The following is a 24,298-nucleotide window of genomic DNA, read 5'->3' as shown; positions in this document are numbered from 1 at the left end:
AAACATGAAATAAAAGAATAAATATTTTTCGTTTAGTTTTGCCTTCTAGAACCTACCTGCCAATCAAAACTTTTCTGGGCAATAAATGGAGTTAATTCCCTTGCATAAATGGAGTGTGTCACTACAAATCAAGATCAAGTTGAATGGCATAGAAAGTTTTCATACATGCAACTTTTTAATTTGAAAGAGAATCAGGATCATAGTTAAAGTCATAAAAATTGACTGTATTGTTAGCTGTAGGCCTATAGATTTCAGACATTGACAAAATTGCAAAAAGATCTCAGTGACATTTGAGGTGAAAATCAGAAAATGGCATGTCTTGAGTTTGACAGAAAATTTCATCATGAATCGATTCATAAGCATAGGCCTAAGCAATAGTATTCAAAATTTTCTAAGCGTTAGGCTTAGATCTACCTAAGCGCTAAGGCCAATAAAAAAAAATTGCTGTATTTACGGTTACTTGTCCACAAAAAGTAGGTTTGTGGGTTATTCGTTTGGATGTGTGGAAATTTTGCAAGACGCCACAGTCCCTTTATTATTACTGACCTCATAAGTTTAAAGTTAAAATTTTAATAACCTACATCGATACTTAAAGTTATGTTGGATAAGCGACCCTATCCTCGCCACGTACAAGCGGGAAATCGAAACCACACCACTTGACTCAATGACAGACCTAATTGTGATCAAACACGTCACCCAACCCCCTGATATTGCTATTAGCTAGATATCCACCCTTCACTATATTGTACTTGTAGTTTGCAAAAGATTCACAATTCCTCAAATGACATTCAGAGACTTTAAAGTCCCGATGTACCATTTGCTTTTTTCGCTGAAATATCAGATTTGTCACTGCTTAATCAACGCTAATAATATGTACACATGTCCTAAGATTGATATATTTAATTAAGAAAACAACATCAAAATATCAACGCTAGATAAACTCCTGGCTTGGATTCCATAGAATTAAAAATAGGCCTACCAATAAATTTACGCTGACAACAAAAAGACGACAGGCTGGTTACATAGCGAACCAGCATAGATCGATTAAATTTCAATTCCACATTATCTTTGTAAATACTGAACAGGGATGAACTATTTTTGGACTGATATTATTATTAGAGATTCATCTTTCACAATATTATACTGCTAAATGGTGCATCGGGACATTAGCTTATGTGTGTAATTAACTGATGATTTCTTTTTCTTTTTTTTAGATTATAAAGATGTTTGAGTCCCTGCATCATTTTATTTTGGCATGAAAAAAATTACAAATTTGACAAAAAAGCAATAATGAAGTAAAACAAGGTTCTGCACAAGTTTGTTTCTGAGAACACGACTGGTAATTTGTTGCTGAGAAACCAGGAATGTGCTACCGGTATCACAATTGCATTTTGTGTAACATAGACAGGACTCTTAAAGCTATCAAAAACACATAACCAACCATTTTAAACATCAGCAATTTAACATCAGATAAGGTACCAAATGTAATGTGTTGTAGGCCTAATGTATTTATTGATGTAAGAAGACGGCTGTAGTAATCTGAAGATGTTTCGTCTGCCACTCCGGCAGAGAGTGATTTTAAAATCGGCGTACAGAAGTCACATGATGAAGATGAACAGATTAAAGCATGTCTGGAGAAGTCAACTGGTGCGACAGAGTTTTTATAGATTATTTTAAAGATGAACAAAACCATAAATTTGTGCCATCTTCTTCAGTTATACCTAAAAAAGGCGAAGGAACATATTTTACCAATGCTGGAATGAATCAGGTTTGTATTCAGACATGGGGTGTTGGGTGGCCGAATGGTTAATGCGTAGTTAAGAGTCCCCACAAGGAGTAGGGTAGCCTGTCCAACTTCATGGGTTTTCTCCGGGTCCTCTGGTTTCCCCTCACTGTGAAAGCCCCGAATGCACAATCGAATTAATAAAATAAAATTGAACCATATGTTTTTCCTGAAATGACCTAGTTTATGTCAAGTGGACATTAAACCCCATTTCTATCTCTCTCATATTAAGACATTTTGTTCTTCGATGTCTCAGAGTGTTTCTTGTTCCTTTGATAAATTGGTTACAGGAGCCACAGTCGCTCAGTGAGTAAGCTTTGGCTCGCTAGCCTGGGGGTCCTGTGTTCGATCCTAGTGTTGGTCAGGATTTTTAAACGTGGTTCCACTTGTCAGTGTTGCAGGATGGAGGGCCTGACAAGACACAACGTGCATGTAAAAGAACCCAGTGTTATCCCAGTCTGAGCAGAACAGTAGGACATTAAACCCCATGTCCTTTCATTTGAAAGAAGTGTTATGGCCCATTTATATATTCTGACTATGTAGGCTATTTTCTTTTTTATTTCAGTTTAGGCCATTATTTCTTGGTGCTGTACCACCTGGAAGTGTCATGGCTGACTATAAACGTGTTGTTAACAGTCAGAAGTGTATCCGTGTTGGTGGCAAACATAACGACCTTGATGATGTTGGACATGACCTTTCTCATCACACGTTTTTTGAGATGTTGGGAAACTGGTCGTTTGGTGATTATTTTAAGGTAGATATTTTGTGATTAGAATCGTTTGTACATTCATGGTTGTTGTTTAACATCCGCTTCCAGTGAGGGAGATATCGCAGACAGGTTGTCTAAATTTCATTTTTATTATCTTAGCGCATATGCAGGGGTCTTTCCTGTTGGAGGAACCTATCAGGAGTAAACCCAGGAGTTGACCAGTCAGCTAGAGCTTGAAGTGTGACACTCTAGATTGGGCCCTGAACATGTATTATTATGTAGTCTTTCCAAGTCTTATGAGATTTTGTTGTTAACTATCATGGCAGCAAGGTTACTTAGTCCCAAAAGGGCCTAGTTTTTATGAATAAGATACAGAATCCTATTCCTCTCTCTTTCTCTTAGTCCCGAAATGACCTAGTTTGTGTGGAGTGGAGTTAAACCCCCATCTCTCTCTCTCTCTCTCTCGCCATATTTTAGTCCCGAAAAAAGGATCTAATGGTCAAGTGTGGATGTTAACCCCCCCACCACCCACCTTCGACAGAATTCATGATGTAATAGAGTCTAAATTTGATGTAGATTTGATGTACTAGTGTATGTACCTGTTCATGTGAAAATGCAGTAGAAATTATTTTTATTTATTACAGAAAGAAGCGTGCAATATGGCGTACAAATTATTAACAGAAGTTTATCACTTGCCTCCAGAAAGATTATATTTTACCTATTTTAGCGGAGAAAAAGCTCTAAATTTATTACCGGATGAAGAATGTAGATCTATTTGGTTAGAGTTAGGGTGAGGCGAATATATTCTTATCCATGCAGGTCAAAGTTAAATTATATTCTTTTACATGATCCTTTTTATACATCCACATTGCAATGTGGTCGTATGTTGTCGTCACCTCTGTCAGTCATCCACTATTGCTTGTTCCAATTTTCTTTAGCCGTTTCTCTGTCCATCAATAATGGAAGTAGTTGCTCTGGTGATACTGCACTACAGCGGTCCACCCAAGACTCATTTTGTGCTCCGGTCCCCGACGACTATATAAAAAGAAACATCCGCACAATCTCACTTAAGCCTGATGAGTTCGAACTGAACGAAACTAGTCGCTTCATGAGGGAATTATGGGATGGCTACTCACCACTCATAGATTTCTAATTCCAATTCTCTTAGTTTTGAAATTTTCAAGAAAAAAGTGTTCAATATTTTGCTTTATTTTCATTCATTAAATTATTCTCAGTGCTTAAGATGTTTTGAAATTGATTACAATTTATTGGATTCTTGCAGCATTCCAGACAGTCACATCCTACCGTTTGGAATGAAAGATAATTTTTGGGATATGGGGGAGACTGGTCCATGTGGTCCATGTACCGAGATACATTATGACCATATAGGGAAAGGGGGAGGAGCTTCTCTGGTTAATACAGGATCAGCAGATGTTGTGGAGATATGGAACCTGGTGTTTATGCAATATAACAGGTACGTTAACCAGAGGGGGGTGGGGGGACTATATTTAGAACATATCTCGTGAAATGAAATGAAATGAAATGGGATTTAACGTCCTACTGTTCTGCTCCTAAACTGGGCTAATGAAGACGGGCATACGCCATACAGTGTGCTATGAGGGAAATTTTGCCCGGGCAGCGGCGCTACGGCCTACACTTATATCGAATTCCAACTGCCAAGGGATCTTTTACCTGCACTGCAATGTGTACACAGGACCTCGGTTTTTCGTACCATCCAAATGAATAGACAGCTGTTCTTACGTATCTCGTAATTAACATTATTTACCATTATATTTTTCTAATCAGTAATTTGTTTGTAAATTCTTTATTACCTTGCAATATCCCTGATCTTCATTTACCGGGTATTCTTCATTCAATTGATCATTTTATTGTAAATATCTTTGGACTGATATTCCTTATAGAGATTCAAGTTTAACAATTCTGTATTTTGTAAGGGATTACCCAATTCCTTAAATGACCATCAGATCTTTAATTAGTGAGGGGATCTACAGTGACTCAGTGGGTAAGATGTTGGATCGCTTACCTGGAGTTCCCTTGTTCGATCCTCCATTGGCCAAGAAAGTTCATCAGGATTTTCCGGCATGGTTCCCCTTTCTCAGTGGTGCAGGACAGAGGGCCTGGCAAGGGACACCGTATTGTCGTTCTGATGGGATGAAAAAACGAGGTCCCTTGTACACATTGGCGTGCACGTAAAAGATCCCTTGGCCGTTCGAATCCGATATATGAGTAGGCCATAGCGCCGCTGTCCGTGCAAAATGTACCTCATTGCACACTGTTTGGCATATGGCTGTCTTCATTAGCCCAGTCTGAGCAGAACAGTAGAACGTTAAACCCCATTTCATTTCATTTCATTTTATTAGTGAGCAATATCTTAATTTAATTTGCAGAGAATCTGAGGATCGTTTGCATCTGTTGACCAATCAACATGTTGATACTGGAATGGGTTTAGAAAGAATGTGTGCTGTACTTCATGGAACGAAATCTAATTATAGAACAGATTTATTCACTCCACTATTTGATATTATACATAAGGTGAGCTGTTCTATTTATTCCACTAAAAGAAGATGTTGTGTGTAGAAACTGGTTGTATTGCTATATCCAATAAAAATATCTAGTTTTGAATTCTGTTTACATAAAAGTATAAATATAAACAACCAAAATTGGCATATATGAAGTTTTTTTTTTTAGGAAAATGGCTCATGTACATGTTTTTATATGATAGATAAGTAAAGTACCGGTGTATGGAGATAAAGTTGGTACGGACGATACAACAGGCTTAGATACAGCCTATAGAATACTAGCGGATCATATGAGAATGATATCAGCTACTTTAGCAGATGGACTTCTACCAGATAGAGTTGGGCTGGGGTATGTCTACCAGATGAGAATCGAAACCACACAACTTGACTCAATGACAGACCTTATGATCTATTGCACACATGTTAAACCATTCGACCAACCAACCCTTGGCCCCAAGTTCACAAAGCATTCTCAGACTTAAGTTAAGAATTTATTCAAAATTGTTCTCATTATTTTAACTAAAATATAGACCTTTATAAAACTTTTGTTGTTTTAATGTATCAAATACATCAATAAGAAACTATTTGCAAAGTTTCGTGTTTCTGGATCAAAGATATTTTTCATAAAAAGTGATTGAAAGTTGAGTAAATTCTCAACTTAAGTCTGAGAATGCTTTCTGAACTCGGGGCCTGGTCACAATTGAATGTAGACAAGAGAAAAAGAGAACTTTAGCAGAGCCTACTTTTTATTGAAAATACACTTTTGTACTTCCATATAATGGCAGTAGATTACCCTAGTACAGTGTCTCCTTAGTTAGCAATAGTGTCATATGGTCTACGTGCTATTGGGTTAAGAGATATATATTCCTTTATTCATAATTAGGTCAGCTGAAGTGATTTTCCCTTTTATATCCGAAAAAAGAATGAGATGAAATGGGGTTTAACGTCTTACTGTTCTGCTCTGACTGGGCTAATGAAGACAAGTATCCGAAAAGAAAAATGTTGGAGAGGTAATTTAAATTTCAAATTTTACAGATCTAAGGTACGACATGTGATGCATCGAGCTATACAGCAGTCTATAGATGTCTTCCATTGTGATAAAACTCTTCTATTAGCTCTTGTTGATCAAGTCTCTGATAGTCTGGTATGTTCAAGTATTATTATTTATAAAGCACAAGAAAATAAACTGAAAGTATGAGGGTGGGTGGAAAAATCTGTGGAAACATGCAAGCAAATTGTCATTGATAAATGTTTAGGGATAAAATGTTGTCAGTGATAAAAGTTGGGGGTCAAAAAGTCGTAAGTGATGAAAGATGGGGGTGACAAAAGAAAAACAATCTGAAAGAATTATTCCCCAAGCAATAAAGTTGACAAGACTGTGTTGAAAATGAAGTTGTTTAATTCAGGACACTTGCTTGTACTGTTCCATGGATTCTTCACTCAACAGCTGTACTTAATTTTGTCACAATCTTGGGGTTTATTATAGAACAAAGTTGCTACAGATATATATACTTGCAATGAATAAGAACCTGTTATATATTTAAATTATACTGTATATATTGATTCACTATCTTGTTTAAAATTCTAATGATTATAACAATATGTATGAAAAGACCTGATCCTTTTGATATATGTCAATAAGATATGTTTAAAGGAAACAAGCCTTCAACATTGCAAACACTAATTATTGACTGATTTAAATCAACATTGATGTTGTTAGCTTACCATGACAAGATGGGCACATGATATTCAATATTTAAGACAAAATGAAAATTTTAAAATTGGCACACAAATCTCGTTCCAGAATGCTTTTGGGTGCCATTTGTAATGAAGTGACTCGATGAACGAGGCTAAACATTCCAGTATCCCACAGGAGAATACTACCAGTGTAGACTGGAATAACCAGACACCAAAGACTGCCATTCAATTTGGACTATTTACATATTTTGCCAAACATAACTGATTTGAAATTAGAGTAAAAACGGAAACAATTGAATGTAAATCAGTTTATATACATTCATAATACATTATTAAGTGTGTTGCAACCCATTTGTGTCCATTTCTAAGTGCCAAAGAATAGAGATTTAGCTCCTTTAAACTATATTTAGAACCATTTTGGATAGAATGATGTGACATGAAAAAAAACAATTTTATTAACTCTTGTTTCAATGCTTTTCATTACAACATTCTTTCTGGTGCCATAGTGGAAAAGTGAGTAAAATGCTTGCTTGCTATCTTGAAGGTTGTATGTTTACTCCCGCCCGGTGTTGGCTGAGAAAGTACTTCATGATTTTCCGCCGTGATTTCACCTTGTTAGTGGTGCAGGACTTTGGGCCTGGCAAGGATAGCTGCCTAAGCTAGTCATTCAGATAAGACAAAAAAACGAGGTCCTGTGTACACATTTATAGAGTGCACATAAAGGATCCCTTAGCTGTCCTGGCAAAAAAATTTCCTCATAGCACACTGCATGGTGTATGCCCATCTTTATTATTGCTTGATAATAGCTAGAAAAGCCTAGTCGAAACACCGCTCAGTAATAAGCAGTAATTGTATTCCATAGAATTGTGACCTGTATATTCATTAGCCCAGTCGGAGCAGAACAATAGGACATTCCCCATTTCATTTCATTTACAACATTCTTCCAATTTTATTATTATATCAGACTAATTATGTTTTTTTGTTGTTTTTTTTTTTAGGGAGATACTTATCCAGAAATAGCTAAGAATAAGCAAAAGGTGAAATGATATAGCTGTTTTATTCTCTTTGGTTTAAGCAGTATTTTGCGAGCTGCTGTGGCTCCGTCAGTGGGATCTTTCGACATATTTTCCCTTTGTCAGTGGTGCAGGATGTAGGGCCTGGCAAGGTCAGTGTATAGTCACTTGGATGGGACAAAAATACAAGGTCTGGTGTACACGTGGGAGTCCACGTAACGGAACCCTTGACAGTTGGAATTCAAATTAAGAGTAGTCCATAATGCCGCTGTCCGGGGGATAATTTCCCTAATAGCACACATTAGTCCAGTTGGTGCAGAACAGTAGGATGTTAAACCCTATTTTATTTCATTTCATTTTCATTTCTTTATTAGAACTATGTCCGTAGTTTACACAGTATTTTATTCAGATGAATATTTATAGAAAATTTTAAATGAGTAGGATGTAGTTCAAGATTGCTTATGTAAATCTGTGTCGGTAAATAAGAAGGGGGTTGGGTTGCCGAAAGGTTTAACATGTGTGCTTTAGATCATAAGGTCTGTCATTGAGTAAATTGCACTGAGACTAATCCAAATGATTATCTATTGCACTAATCCAAATAATTATCTATTGCACTAAAACTAATCCAAATTATTATCTATTCCACTGAAAGTTATTTTTAAAAAATAACCTGTTTTTATGTATTCAAATACCATTGACTTATGAAACTAGGCTTTTTAGTAATTTAACATTTTTATCATTAAATCATATAAGTGATCATTATTCCAAACTAGTATTTAGTATGTATAGAAAGTGATTAGAAATTATACAGTTATCATTAATTAGCAGGTGTGTAATTAGCTGTAAAAAATGTCACTACTGGTGTAAAAGCGGGTATATTTATAACACCCATCACTATTGAATACACAAACCAGGACAATAGTTGTGTATAACATTCAATTATCACAGTTTTAACACCTTAGTGACTCAACACCTACTTAATGACTTCTGCCTGATTGCTAACAATTTTAACTAACTAATAAACATTATGTATATAAAAGAACGACTTTGATCTGTTTGTGGCAAATATTTTCATTTATAAAAGTTTTTTGTTCATAAATCAATGATGTCAAATTAACAGGTATATTAGTCAAAAGATTATTGTTATTATTTTAAAGATGGTGATATTTATATGTTTATTATTTTCAGATCAAGGATGTAATATCACTAACAGAAGATAATTATAAAAGAAATATAGAAAAAGGAACGAAAGCTTTTAATAAAATGATGAACAGAGAAGGTGATATAAAAAAACTAACTGGTAGGTTGATACTTTTACAGACAGACAGAAGGTCACAAACCCATGGTTCAATTTTATTTCAATAATTTGCTTGCATGTAGGAGTCTTTAGCAGTGGAAAGAAACCGGAGTACCTGGAGAAAGCCCTTGAAGTTGAACAGGCAACCCAATTCCTTGTCACGTTCAAGCGGGGGATCGAAACCGCAGCTTTTTTTTTAACACACCACTTAACTCAATGACAGCGCACTCGTTCTCACTGAGCCAATGTGTGACTCCCAGTTTTATAAATAACCTATTTTACATATGTATAGGTAACATGATGGTTGACATGGTTATCATGTATTATATAGGTAATATGATAGTAGACTTGGTTATCATGCATTATATTTATACAGGTAATATAATGTATGAATTACATGATGGTAGATATGGTTATCATGTACCAATAGATCTTATATTAGATCTGGCTGCTGACAGAAACCTACAAGTAGATGAAGTAGATTTTGAATCAATCTTAGAGAGTAAAAAGGTAGTTATACATTCCTTTTATGCATTTCAAATATAATATGATTTAAAAGTTACAATCGAGTCTAAGTCTCGATTATCTGTTTTAATATTAAATTTTTACATCTTGTGGGTGTTCCAATCCATTTGAATCTTGGCCATCCGATGTACTAGGGTGTTGATTGTGGTCTTGTCATGTTGATAAATGTCTAATTAATAATTTATATAACATTTGCAGCCAAAAGAAAAACCTGTAATATATATGCAGATTAGCTCTTGCTGAGTTCATCTTTAAGAACGAACTTTATTTATGTATATTTAATAGGATGGTTCCGGTCATACACCAGATCTAGCAGCAGACAAACAGACGCTGAATGCTGATATTTTAGAGAAACTACGATGTGATAAAATCATGACTGACGATTCTTATAAATACAGATATACATCAAAAGATAGAGAATATGGTATGTATGCGGCTACAGGACAATTCGTCCCCGGATAACTTGTCCCCTGACAACTCGTTCCATGACAATTTGTCCCCTAGGACTATTTGTCCACAGATAATTCGTCCCCAGACAATATGTCCCGGGATAATTAGTTCCCTAGGACTATTCATCCCTGAGTAATTCATCCCCGAGGACAATTTGTCCCCTAGGTCTATTCGTCCCCTAATTATGATCAACATCTATTCTAAAGAAATTGAATAAGTTGAAACTAACTGATGTCTGGTCTACATTGTTTTATCATGCACAATAATGCATATTGATTATAAGTCAAGTGCAGTATTGACAGGGACAATACTCATAGTGATGGGATAAAAGATTCTCTAACTCACAAACGGTGCACTGATTACTACATGCATATAAATCAGCCCGAAAAAACTTTAGGAACCATTAAGTTAAGGCCTAGAATTAATACTAAATGTAAAACAATGTAAAACTAGAATCAAAACTGGGATTTAGGATAAAAAGTAAAGATTAATTAAGTTTTTGATAATGGAACTACCATTATTGTTGTTCAGGGACAAACAGTCCTAGGGGACGAATAGTTCGGCGACGAATTGTCCATGGCAACGAATTGTCCATGGCGACGAATTGTTCGGGAACGAATAGCCCTAGAAGATGAATAGTCCCATGGGACTAATAGTCCTGATACGAATTGTCCTCAGGGAGGAGTTGTATGGGGATGAATTGTCCGTGGACGAATTGTTTAGGGACGAATTGTCCTAGAGCCATGTACGCAAGTCTGGTCATTAAGCACATATCACAGACATTGTCAGACACAAATTATTACATAACATATATGTTGACGAATATCTTCTTTGAACGGCATTTAGCAATTGACATACATAATAAACACAAAACATAATATGGAACCAATTACTATTTTAATTAAAGCAACGTTTCGTTGAGGGTTCTCTCAACGAAACTTCGCTTTAATTAAAATAGTAATTGTGTTCCATATTATGTTTTTGTGTTTATAACATATATGTTATGATAAAAATGTTGTGTGACCAAGTCTGTGACAGGTGTCTAATCTTCAGGCTTGGGTATGTTTTATTTTAGTGTTTAGTCAGAGTTTCCTTCTAGGAGGGAGCCATGGTGCCTCGGTGAGTATAGCGCTTGATGATAACAAACTGTAAGACCCCGAGTTTGGTTCATCTGTTAGCTGAGAAAGATTTTCGGGATGGAAGGGCCTAGCTAGGAAAATCGTTAAAGATATTTAAAGGTTCCCTGACAGTTGGAAATTGAAAGAAGAGTAGTCCTTAGCACTGCTGTTCGTGTTTAATTTCCCTATATTTCGTTTTGTTTTATATACTTTTGATGGCCTACACTATATGAAGATTTGACCAGTTGTTTTGGGGGGTGCTTCTGAGGTCATACGAGCGGCTTTTGACCCTATGATGTCAGATATTTGATTAACCAATCATATTGATGTTTCCAGTGGATTACCCACTGTTCCATGCAGTTAATGCTAATCCCTCACATCATCCAGAACACGTCAATGATAACAACTCTTCCAGATCCTAGTGTAGTAAAGACAAGTAAAACGAAATTTTGAACTATAAAAAACAAACGAAATAGGATCTGTGTTTAAATCAGATTGTATTACCCCAGTCGGTGCAGCAATGTAAGATGTTAAAACTCATTTCATTAACTTACTAAAATCCTATCTTCATTTTGTTTATCTTTATGGTTCTGACTCTCTACACTACAAGACATGGGGCTTGGCATGAAAAAGCTTACAGTTTTTCGGATAGGAAAATAAATCAAGTTCCTGTGTACTCGTTGTGGTGTAAGTAAAAGAACCCTTGACAGTTGGAATTTAATGAAGAGTAGGTCGGCGCAAATGACAATGTCCGAGCAAAATTTCCCTCATAGCAAACTGCATAACACAAGTAAGAATAAGACACATTGCTTTTTTTTTTTTCAAGAGTTTGAGAATGTACAGGAAATTACTATAAAGCGAATGATTTGTGACGGGACCTTAACGAAGAAAATAGAAGAGGGCACCACTGGTTATGTTATTGTTGATAAAACAAACTTCTATGCAGAGAGTGGAGGTCAGAGTTCAGATACTGGTCAGATTATAACTAAGGTTGGTATTACACCCAATATTGTAAGATTAGATAAAGAGTTGACACTTCTCGCTATAATAGTTAAAGAATATATAATGAGAACAGAATATACTGAAAATTTCAATCAGATTGCTTCACTTTGAACCAAGATATTAGTGATTCAATTTAAGGCTAGCCTGATTGTCATTACTACCGTTGGTAGGATAATAAACAAAGTCTCAATTATCCATATTTATGTTAAATCATCCATTACAATACAGACTCAAATTCACTAAATATTATAGGCTAATGATGGCATTGTGTGTTGATTATGGTCGGGATAATTTAATATATGTCTAATTAATAATTTAGATAACATTTCAGGCCTAAAGAAAGACCTGCAATAGACAGGTTTAGTTCTTGAGTTTGTCTTTCCTTTCATATGTCTGTCATGCTTATTAGACCAGTATATAAAGTTTATATTATTATTTTAGACAGGTAAAGGTGATATTACAGATGTTCAGGTGTATAAAGGTTATATATTACACAATGTCAAGGTCACAAAAGGTCATCTTCTGGTGGATGAGGATTCTCAACTTCTTCTTAATCAGGTATGATATTGTTAAAGATACATTAGTTAGGAGTTTGGCCATTCTTGCTATAACAATTCAAAAATAGGCATCAACTGTCTCTGCAACGTCTCCGAGAATTGCTGATTGTTTGATTGACAGACGATAACTCCACCCACATATTCGCGATTATTAAGTAACATTCTCAATGGCTACAGTACCCTCGATTATCAGTCCTTTCATCGACAGTCTCCGTCCGTGATTAGTGGTAAATGTTAGTTGGTCAGCCGTTTATTCATTTAATTGTTAAATGGATGACTGTTTACATCCAAGCTGTATCCAAGCCATCCGAGGGTCTACAGAGTTGATTTTGAGCTTGTCATGTAAATAAAGCTCAATTAATAATTTCTATAACATCTGAAGCCTAAAGAAAGATTTGCAATGGGCAGATTGAGCTCTTAACTAATGTATCTTTAAACTCAGCATTCAAAGTTGGGGTCCCAGGAGGTCTGCTGTTTGCCAAGAAGGTTCAGAACTGTATTCTATCCATCCCATGAATAATGGACATTCAAGTGGATTTCGTTCTACAGCACATGCCCCAACTGAGTAAGAAAATATCTGAATCAACCATAAAAGCTATACAATATTTGCTATTTTTAATTATTTCATGATTCTACTCACACTACCTCATTTATCAGGATTGATAGAACTGTGACAGGATTGATAGAACTGTGACAGGCAGGAATGATAGAACTGTGACAGGATTGATAGAACTGGGGTAGGATTAATAGATCTGTTACAGGATTGATAGAACTGGGACAGGTGATTGATTGAACTGGGACAGGATTGATTGAACTGGGACAGGATTGATAGAACTGGGATAGGATTGATAGAACTGGGACAAAATTGATAGAACTGGGACAGGATTGATAGAACTGGGGTAGGATTGATAGAACTGGGACAGGATTAAGTTCTGGGAATGTTCCAGACTAACAATCAAGCATCCCCTCAGTGTGGAGAATCAGATTTCAATCCTGGGTGGAATTAACGACAATATTGTAAATTACAGTGCCAGAAAAAATAATTTATAGATTTGATATTTTACAGGATGCTCGTAAAAACCATATGCGGAATCACACTGCTACACATCTCTTGAATTCAGCCATTAAGAAAATACTGGTTGATGCACAACAAAATGGTTCCGACATCCAGGCTGATAAATTATCTTTTGATTTGACATCCGTGGTAAGTTGACAATAATTTGTTTTAAAACCGAGGTGTAATGTGATGATATATGTAATAATATTAACAGGATATCAGTGTAATGTGATATATAATGATATTTACATTTACAGGTATCAGTGTAATGTGATAAATATAATGATATTTACCAGGAATCAGTGTAATGTGGTGAGATATGTAATGATATGTACAGGGTATCAGTGTAATGTGATATATAATGATATTTACAGAGTATTTGTGTAATGTGGAGATATATGTAATGATATTTACAGGGTATCAGTGTAATGATAATTGGTTTAAACACTATTTATTTCGAGAATATTATACAATATAAAGGCATAAAGAATAGGTTACAAAAACCAAGTAGGCTTACGCTTAAATGTATATTAATTTGCTTCCTTCTGGTTTGGGTGTTTAATATATGTACAATTTCAATTAATATATGATATAGACAAAGACTAATTAAAGTATTTTAGTTATGGTACAAATAAGTAGATAAGTAATTTTGAATAAATGAATAAATAAGATTTTAAAAAAATAAATAAATTAAAAAAATAAATAAATAAATTCCTCACCCCAAGGTTGTATTTTACGGGGTAAAACATTTTGTATGTTTAATATATTTGTAAACAATTTTAAAAATATCAATGTTGACGTCTGGAGATAGATTGGCATCACCATAGAGTAGTCAAGTAATATTTCCAAAATACATTGGTAATAAATGAATGGCATTATTATGCTGGAGTGTGTATTTTGGACAGTAATGATATTTGCAGGAACTTTCTCGGCTAACACCGGGATCTAACCCGGGGCCTCCTTCTTCACCGAGTCACCACGGATCACGATATTTACACAGTAAGAGTGTAGTATGTTAATGGATGTAATAATATTTACAGGGTACATTAAGTTTAGAGAATATTGGTAGAATAGAAGATACAGTGAAACAATGTATACAAGATGGTTGTGCTGTAGAGAGACAGGTTATGTCCTTATCACAAGCCATGAATATACCCGGAGTTATCTCCCTTCAAAATGAGGTAAGACGCAATAACGGTAAATTGAACGAAGTGAAATAAAATAAAATGAAATAGGGTTTAATGTCCTACTGTTCTGCTCCGACTGGGCTAATGAAGACGGGTATATGCTATACAGTGTGCTATGAAGGAAATTTTGCCCAGACAGCTGTGCTATGGCCTACTCAAATTCCAACTGCCAAGGGTTCTTTTACTTGAACGCCAATGTGTGCACTCGACCATGCAACAACTGTCCTGTGCAGTTAACTGTGAATAAAATATTGGCCAGTCAAAAACAAAGACAAATTAGTGTAATATTATGTAGACTTCACCAGGGGAGCAAGCCAATGTGACTGGCATTCCTGAGTCCTGAAGCAGAGACGATTCTTATGAAAGCAGTAGTTCCCAGAGAAAACACACTCAACTTACACAGCGAGACTCTGAATCCAAAAAGTACATAAACTATCAAAGAAAAGTAGTATTATGACACCATACCGTGTCAAAACTATGGAAGACAACCCTGGTCACAGGCTTCCAAAAAAAAAAATGATATGACACTACCATAACTTGAGTCCTTCGCTCTTTCAAGTTGCCAGTTGTCCTGACTGCCGAATCGAGTCGCGATAAATATTTCAAGATTTCAAGTCAAATTGCATGATGCAGGACTCGAGTTCCCACCTTTGGTGATGTCACAGACATTTTGCCCTGTGTTGACAATCAGGATTTTTATTTCTTGTGTTCACTACCTATCTCACTGTCGTGCGATGTGTTACGATAGAATTGTCCCTATTGAGTCTACAATCTGCTACGTGCGCATTGTATCATAAGGTCTGTCATTGAGTCAACTGGGGTGGTTTCGATTCCCAGGTTTTACGTGACAAGGAATAGGGTCGTCTGTCCAACATCTTGGGTTTTCTTCTGGTCCTCCAGTTTCATCCCACTGCTAAAGACCCCTACGCGCAAGCAAATTATTGAAATAAAAATTGAACCATATGTTAGGCCCTAAATGACCTAGTTTGTGTCGACTGGACGTTAAACCCCGTTTCAATGCGATCAACACGATTGCTACAACTGACCTCAATATATGATAAGACCTGATAGGATCACCATGATTACTCAATGATTAAAATTATGATTTCAATGGTAGCACGAATCGGGATAGAGGGAACCTAGCATAAACCGTGTGTTTAAGGTTATTCACAACTTGTTAAGTGGTGTTTATAGTAATCACCATCTGACATTATTATAGGTTTATCCTGATGAAGTGAGTGTTATAAAGATAGGAGATAATGTTTCTACAGAATTATGTTGTGGAACGTAAGTTTTACTTTTACAGTTTGTAATTGAAGCCATATTCTGATGTGCCATGTAACTTGAAAAGATTAGATTAAGAAACATTATTAACTTAATGAGGCTATTGATTCTGTTTTGATTTCACCACATGGAATTGTTCGATGAGTTGTTTGGGGTGCTCCAGTGAGCCACTCGGAATGGTTCAGTGTGCCACATGGAATGATTCAATGTGTTACTTCCGAATTTGTCCAATGTGCTGCTTGTAGTGGTCCAATGACCCACTTAGAATGGTCCAATGTGCTCCTTACAATGGTTCAGTGAGCCACTAGGAATGGTTCAATGTGCGGCTTGGAATTGTCCATGGTGTCTTGTGCCATAGGTTAGCGACTCCTGGGTTACATAAATATTTACTTTCTCTTTTAGAGATTCAACTTGAACAATATTGTTGTTGTTTACAAGGGATTAAGTGATGATCAGAGATATAAAATATGACTTTTTATTTATCATGTTTTATTTGTAGACATGTGACTAATACAAGAGATATTATAGATTTCTGTATCACCAAATTATCTGGTGTTTCTCAGGGTAAAAAGAGGGTTACCTGTGTTACTGGTGACAGAGCTACTCAGGTACAGTTTCTATATATTAATATATACGACGGGTGAGGGTGGGGGACTAGGTAAAAAGAGGGTTACCTGTGTTACTGGTGGCAGAGCTACTCAGGTACGGTTTCTATATATTAATATATACGACAGGTGAGGGTGGGGGACAAGGTAAAAAAGGGTTACCTATGTTACTGGTGACAGAGCTACGCCGGTACGGTTTCTATATATTATGTATATGACAGGACATGAGGGTGGGGGGGGGGCGGGACTAGGTAAAAAGAGGGCTATCTGTGTTACTGGTGACAGAGCTACTTAGGTACGGTTTATATATATTCTATATATGACAGGAGGATGGGGGTAGGGGGGAAACAAATATTGAATAAGTGTGAAAGAAGTTAGGGCTAAGATTAAATAATACCCAGGTTATGGTGGGTATAGTTATATACTTGTCTATGTATTCTCTATGTGAATATCTATCTTTATATTTGATTCAGGCAGCTAAAAACAAGGCTTTATTAGAGGAAAAATATACACAATTAGAAAATAACGTCAAATCTCTACATGGGTCACAAACGTGGACTCAAGATCTTAAAGATATTTACAAGGTAGGTGTACCCGAGTCCATTATGCTTTTAAATAAAGGGAAGTAATTCTCACTAAGCCAAAATGGTTTGTTTGACCTAGTTACTGGAATTCTTTGCATGATTTGTGACACACATGGAATGCCACTCATGTTCCACATGTGCCTAATCTACCAAAAAAAAGGGCACATGGCCACTAACCACAAATGAAAAAGTTATAAATCATATACTTATAACGAGCAATTTTTTCTTCTCATATTTGATGAAAGGTTGTAGGAAATGCCACTGTCCAAAGCAAAGTAACATATAAGTAAGTAATAACCTAACATTTCACATATAAATGGCACATATAACCAATAACCTAACATTTCACATAAAAGCAATAACCTAACATTTCACATATAAGCCATAACCTAACATGGCACATATAAGCAATAATCTTAACATGGCATATATAAGCAGTAACCTAACACGACACATATAAGCCTAAAACAAATGTATGTTAGTCCCAGATGAATAGAAGTTTTTCAGTATTCCCATCATTTAAGACAGTAGTGTGAGACTTTGTGAATCAGGAACTGGTTCCATACGCCTGGTAATTTTCTTGTCCTGGTGGGTGATTCTAGGCATCGATATTTCCGCGCACATGCGCACAGCGTGTGCAGACACATTTGCTTTAAAAAAAACTTTTTTGCAGGCACATTTTTAAAGATGTAGCCACGCCGGGCGGCGCCTGCGCCCAGCACTATTTTTTGCCACCCAGCACAAAGAAAAAATCGAAGGAAGCCGCCCAGTCGTATTTAAACCCCTTCGTCCTTCTCTGTACACAAACTCGGCGCTCAAAATTTACCACAGCAATTAAACGGCAAAGCCATGGTAAAAGCTGACGTACGCAAACCATGTCTGTCACGGCATAATTTATTTTTGTGTGCCGTAGTAGACCCTATCATCCCAAATTAGTTTAAAGAAAGATGTATTGGTATTTTGTTTATTTATACTTAGAAGATGTGTAGGCCTAGGTCTATTCATTTTACAATTATTCTACGGTCTTTATATTTGTTTATTTGCCGTAAATAGGTCACCCAGACCAATTTACGGCACTCCAATGTTAAAGGTTTGAATGTCGTAATTGTCCAACACGTGCCTGCAAATTTTCACGATGTTTCTTATTTTTTTTCTTACCTGTGTTGACCGTGGATTTGCTACGGCCCGAGAGTAGGACTAGGAGGACGATGAGAGCTTTCTCAGTTTCTGCCTGATTCTCATTCCACTGTAATAATAATAATATTCGTGAGACACGTACAACAACTTTACAAACAAGTCAAATAATACGTGTTTTAATTATCAATATCTACCTGTTGTCATAATTCGTTGTACTCAAATAAAACACAAACACCGTTTTAAGAATCGTTTTAATTTTTAATCTCAAAGTAATATTTGAAAAAAACAACAACAAAACAACAAATACCGAAAGGTCCTCAACTTATCTATCCAGAGAAACAGAGTGGGGCGGGACAATTTTATGCTCGGTCGGGTGGTGTCAAAAAGTTTTTAGATCCCTGTATCATTGATGAAAATTAAGTGAATTTGGTAAAATTTGAATATATAAATGGAAATTTGATTTGCACTGAACCAAATACAAAAGGCAGCAGATGCTCTGAAAATACACCTAGAAGGGTTTAATTTTCATAAAAGACCACGCCCCCCTCCCAAAATTTTTTTGCCCTCGCTCCGCTCGCCAAATATATTTTTACACCACGCACCAAATCCTGGCTACATCCCTGTCTTTCAGTATGACCCTGCAGGCACATTTTCAAGTGTGTGCGCAGGTACACTCAACTTTTATAGAGCCCTGGGTGATTCCCTTGGGGTGACACTTTTGAAGGCTTCCGTAGTTCAAGTATGATTGAATTGAAAGTTTACATGCATGTTCTTTGGTCAATTACGCATCAATTGATATGATGTTACTATTTCAAGATGGCTGCAATGACGTTATACTCGTTTCCTAGTTAATGTATTACTGTGGTACTTGTTGATATAAGAATTGATGTATAATTACAGATGTTACGACTAGAATTACTACCTAAAGTCACACGAGATGTTTATCAAGTGGAGGTTGATCAACTACAGTCTATTATTAGAACAGAATTAAATAAACAAACAGCTAAATATGTAACACAGGTAAGTGCTCTTAACTTATACCCCTTATCCTAGGGGTTTTGGTGCGCATTTGGTCATAAGGTCTTGTCACTGAGTCAAGTGACTTGGTTTTGATTCCCCGCTTGTATGTGATAAGGAGTAGAGTCACCTGTCCAACCTCGTGTGTTTTCTCCAGGTTCTCTGGTTTCCTCCCACAGCTAAAGACCCCTTTGTGTCAGTGGACATTAAACCCCATTTCTCTCTTTCTCCAACTGGCTTGGTTTCAAATCCCCGGTTGTACAGGACAAGGAGTAGGGTCGCCTGTCCAACCGCGTGGGTTTTCTCCGGGTCCTCCGGTTTCCTCCCACTGCTAAAGACCCCTACGCGCAAGCGAATTATTGAAATAAAATTAAACCATATGTTAGTCCCGAAATGACCTAGTTTGTGTCGAGTGGACGTTAAACCCCATTTCTCTCTCTCTCTCTTTCTCTCTATCTTTATCATGCAGAATTTGATATATTGAGGGAGCTTCAGTTGCTCATTGGTACTGGCTCAGGAGGTAGCAGGTTCAATCCTACTGTTTGTTTAGGAAATTCCTTGGTTTTCCTGCGTAGGGCCTGGCAAGGAACACTGTCTTGTCGTTCGGATAGGATTTAAAAAAAGATGAGGTTCGGTGTGCACATAAAAGATCCCTAGGCAGTTGTAATTTGAATAAGAGTAAGAGGGAAAGAACACTTAATCAGTCAAGATTTGTCTCATTAACCCATTTGATGCAGAAAAATAGGAGATGAAACCTCTTTTCATTTAATTTCATTTCATATTACTCTGTTGAGTGGCAACTTTCATACTTGAACACAAATCAGCTCTATATAAAATTTAAATGGATCATGAAGTGTTAACACTTTTGTTATTGGTCACCAGCCTCCTGTGTCCATTACTGTTATGGGTGTTTTATTAAAGATGCATTATGTAAGACTAAGAGTTAAATCTGCCATTTACAGGTCTTTCATTTGGCTTCGAATGTTATATAAATTACTGATTAGACATTTATATGAATAACAAGCCTGTGATTCATGTGATCAATGGATGGCTGAGATTTCAATGGATTAAAGCACCCGCAAGATTTAAAAATTTAACAATAACATGGATAACCAAGGCTAGGTCTTGGTTGCCAAGTAACGTTGCTACGATAATGAACAATCTATGCTAGATCTTGTCAAAGCTTAAAACGTACATAACTTCGCTCAGAAATTTTTAATATTATATTCATTATCTATAATTGAACTATTATAGAAATAAACAGACAGCTCTTTATCTAACTTTTACATATTGCATCTTTAATAGAATGGGACCTGGTAACCAGTTTCTACAGAAAGTTTATGTTGATGACCAGGTCCCACATAATGTGAAATTTTAAAGATTACAAATAAATTGTATATACCAGTACGTATTATTGTATTTGTCAATATTTCAGCTTGTTGAAAGTGAATTGTGTACAGAGATTGACAAAAATATAAAAATCATCACAACTCTACTCACAAATGATATAAAACTGGTGAGTAATGTCCAAAAGAAAGTATACACTGTGCATTTTGTGCTGCATCAACCAAAGTCGTTTTCCATCGTATGCGCCATTTGGGTACAATGTCAATCTGTTTCGCTTTTTTAATTTTGCTTAGAAATATTAAGTTTGGACGCAAGAGACAAACCCAGTAAAGTATTTTTAAATGTTTTTAATCAAAATAAAACTGAGTCATTATTTTTAGTGTGTATACTTTCTTTTGGGCATTAGTAGTATATGTTGTTTAAATGGCATTTAGTAATTGACAGTCATAAATTAGATAAAAATTACTATATACTCAATGAAATCGATACTACGCTTTTCTTTAAACATTCATAACTTCACTCAGTATGAAGTTATTTGACTGAAATTTTCAACATATTCCTTTTTCATTATCTATTATTAACTATTATTAAACTATCATCTCTGTATCTAAATCTTACATTATATATGTTCATGATCAGCAATTCATTACTAATGCAAAACAAGCAGCCTTTCAATGTTTGTGATAAGCCCAGAGTTATTACATCTTGTTAAAAAAAAAACTCTAATGGCAGAACCTATTACCTGATCTCTTTGATATTCATATTTATTGTTATAAGATGCCCCAAAGAACCTAACCAATTTTAAATCACTAATAATTACTGTAATAGTTGATACCCTTGATCATTTTAGAAAAAGTGTCTTAGATTACCGGTCAATCACAATTTTTACATTTTCTCTTTAATTTCATCTTGTTTAATAAAGATGCATTATATTATTGAAGATTTAGATGAGGAGCTGTTCGTTCTTGCTATAATAGTTTAAAAACAGATAATGAAAAATGAATATATTGAAAATTTATTCAAATTACTTTATTCTGGGCAAAGTTATGACTGTTTACATAGTGTAGATTGGTAATTATCATAGCAACAAACCAGACTGAGTCTCGTTGATCCATTTTATCGTTGAATTTTAAAATTTTGCATGTGTTCAAATCCATTTAAAACTCAGCCATCCGATGGTCTAGAGAGTTGCCAAAACAAAGACCTGCATTAGACAGATTTAGCTCTTACCTAATGCATCTTTAACCCAGTAATATATCTTTGTGTCGTTTTAGGTGGCGAAGTCGATAAAAGATGTAGAAATATCAAAGCCTATAATTCTGATGTCAGATGAACATATCAGTCCATCTTTGATTTTAATTTGTCTACCATCTGTAAGTTTCTTTGTTCATTTATATTTTAAAGTCCTAAAATCAAGTTGTCTTATGGGATAAGAAGGTTGGGTGGCAGAATGGTTTAATGTGTGCACGTTGGATCATTAGTGGTGTGGGTTCAATTCCCAGCTTGTAGAGTCACACGTCCAACCTCTTGGGTTTTCTCCTGTTTCCTCCCAATGCTAAAAACCCCACAGCTCAAGCAAATTACTGAAATAAAATTGAAGCATATGTTAGTCCTGAAATGACCTAATTTGTGTCTAGTGAACAGTGAACCACATTTCTCTCTCTCATGTGGATAGATTGGCTATAAAGTTGTGATGTCATGTGGTATAGATGGGTTATAAAGTTGTGATGTCATGTGGGATGGATGGGTTATAAAGTTGTGATGTCATGTGGGATGGATGGGTTATAAAGTTGTGATGTCATGTGAGATAAATGGGTTATAAAGTTGTGATGTCATGTGGGATAGATGGGTTATAAAGTTGTGTTGTCATATGGGAAGGATAGGTTATAAAGTTGTGTAATCGTATGAGATAGATGGACTAGCGTATGGGATAAATGGGCTATAAAGGTTTTTTTATTATAATGATAAATAAGCATCAGCTGTAGTGGAATACTGTAATTATGTATATTCTTTCATTTACAGAAATCCAAAGATTTTCATAGCAAGTTAAAGAAAAGTGAGATATCAGGGAAAATATCCCCAGTGTCGTCTACAGGTGATCGAGAAATATATAGTATTATAAATAAAACTCTTCTATCATCAGATAGCTTACAACAAATACAAAATACTTTAATTGATTTAATCATGAATAACAGATAGCAGTTTAATAAAGTCAACTGAGATTTACTTGTTTTATTTTTGTGTATGGGAAGTGAAATGGGTTGAACTTCGTTCTCTTCTGCCCCAAACAGATTAATAAAGATGAATGGGGTTTAACATCTTGCTTTCCTGTCCCAACCAGATTAATGAAGATGCATGGCGTTTAATGTCCTGCTTTCCTGTCCCAACCGGATTAATGAAGATGAATGGGGTTTGGGGGTTAATGTCCTGCTTTTCTGCCCCTACAAGACTAGTAAAGACCGATGTGGTTATTAGCATCCTGCTTTTCTGCACCTACCAGACTAATGGAGACAATGTGGTTTAACATCCTCCTTTCCTGTACCGACCGGATTAATGAAAACGGATAGGGGTGAACATCCTGCTTTTCTGCCCCTACCAGACTAATGGAGAGGGATATTGGATTGAAAATAAAATGGAGATAAACACTCTTCTTTTCTGTCCCAACTGGACTGGTGAAGAGGATATTGGATAGGAAATGAAATGGGGATTAGTCCTGCTATTCTGCCCCAATCAAGCTAATGTTCTGCTCCGACTGGGTTAATGAAGACAGGCATACACCATACAGTGTGCTATGAGGGAAATTTTGCCCGGAAATCGGCGCTATGGCCTTATCTTATATTGAATTCCAAATGCCAAGGGATCATTTATGTGAACACCAATGTGTACACGGGACCTCAGATTTCCATCCCATCCGAACAATTATATGTTGTCCATTGCAAGGCACTTTGTCCTGCACCACTGACAAGGGGGAACCACCCTGGAAAATCCCGATGAACTTTCTGGGTCAACAATAGTATCAAAAATGTCTCACTCACTGAGGCACTGTGGCTGCACCACTGACAAGGGGAACCACACCGGAAAAATCGACTGACCAGTAAGTTATCAAGCTGACATCCAGTTTGGCCATCCAGTTAGTGCTGTGTTCTCTGGGAAATTTTAGGGATTCACAACATCAAAGGGTTCTGTAGGCAAAAATGGGTCCATCAAAACAGATAGCCAAGTTTTTGGTATTTGGACAATGAATTTCAGTAGCTGATAACAGAGTCTGATGAATAGAAATGGTGATCATCTTCCTATGGGTTGATGTACCACATTTTATGACACTGATCCCCAGGATGAGGTAAATCTGACTGAACCGAATAAATGTAGATGTGGCAGTCCACAGAAC

General features: G+C 36.1%; 1 protein-coding gene across 3 annotated transcripts; it reads left to right on the top strand.

Annotated features, from left to right (window-relative positions):
- The first annotated feature begins 116 nt into the window (after positions 1-116).
- Positions 117-23,136, top strand: LOC126822111 (alanine--tRNA ligase, cytoplasmic). Of its 3 annotated transcripts, XM_050550865.2 has the most exons (23): positions 117-295; positions 1,215-1,768; positions 2,349-2,537; positions 3,137-3,282; positions 3,775-3,966; positions 4,901-5,045; positions 5,236-5,381; positions 6,068-6,176; positions 7,729-7,767; positions 8,932-9,043; positions 9,417-9,550; positions 9,851-9,989; positions 11,960-12,123; positions 12,577-12,693; positions 13,759-13,896; positions 14,790-14,930; positions 16,156-16,223; positions 16,720-16,828; positions 17,299-17,409; positions 19,447-19,566; positions 20,999-21,079; positions 22,185-22,283; positions 22,933-23,136. In XM_050550865.2, the coding sequence occupies exons 2-23, from the start codon at positions 1,628-1,630 to the stop codon at positions 23,107-23,109; spliced, it is 2,817 nt and encodes a 938-aa protein (XP_050406822.2). In that variant the 5' UTR covers positions 117-295; positions 1,215-1,627; the 3' UTR covers positions 23,110-23,136. The 3 variants fall into 3 exon arrangements, with proteins under 3 accessions (XP_050406822.2, XP_055959190.1, XP_050406839.2); XM_050550882.2 differs by lacking the exons at positions 117-295; positions 1,215-1,768; positions 2,349-2,537; ... (4 more) ...; positions 6,068-6,176; positions 7,729-7,767 and adding an exon at positions 7,847-7,895; XM_056103215.1 differs by lacking the exons at positions 9,417-9,550; positions 9,851-9,989; positions 11,960-12,123; ... (8 more) ...; positions 22,185-22,283; positions 22,933-23,136 and having other exon boundaries at positions 7,729-7,895.
- The last annotated feature ends 1,162 nt before the right edge of the window (positions 23,137-24,298 follow it).

This window comes from Patella vulgata, chromosome 1, assembly GCF_932274485.2.
Source record: "Patella vulgata chromosome 1, xgPatVulg1.2, whole genome shotgun sequence".
Taxonomy (NCBI): Eukaryota; Metazoa; Mollusca; class Gastropoda; family Patellidae; genus Patella; species Patella vulgata.
This window is presented reverse-complemented; position numbering and strand designations above follow the sequence as displayed.

Coding starts and splice junctions, on each gene's coding strand:
- LOC126822111 (XM_050550865.2), top strand. CDS start 1,628: ATGTCTGGAGAAGTCAACTGGTGCGACAGAGTTTTTATAGATTATTTT. Junction 7,768..8,931: donor TAGCTAAGAATAAGCAAAAG/GTGAAATGATAT, acceptor TATTATTTTCAG/ATCAAGGATGTAATATCACT. Junction 12,124..12,576: donor CTGGTCAGATTATAACTAAG/GTTGGTATTACA, acceptor TTATTATTTTAG/ACAGGTAAAGGTGATATTAC.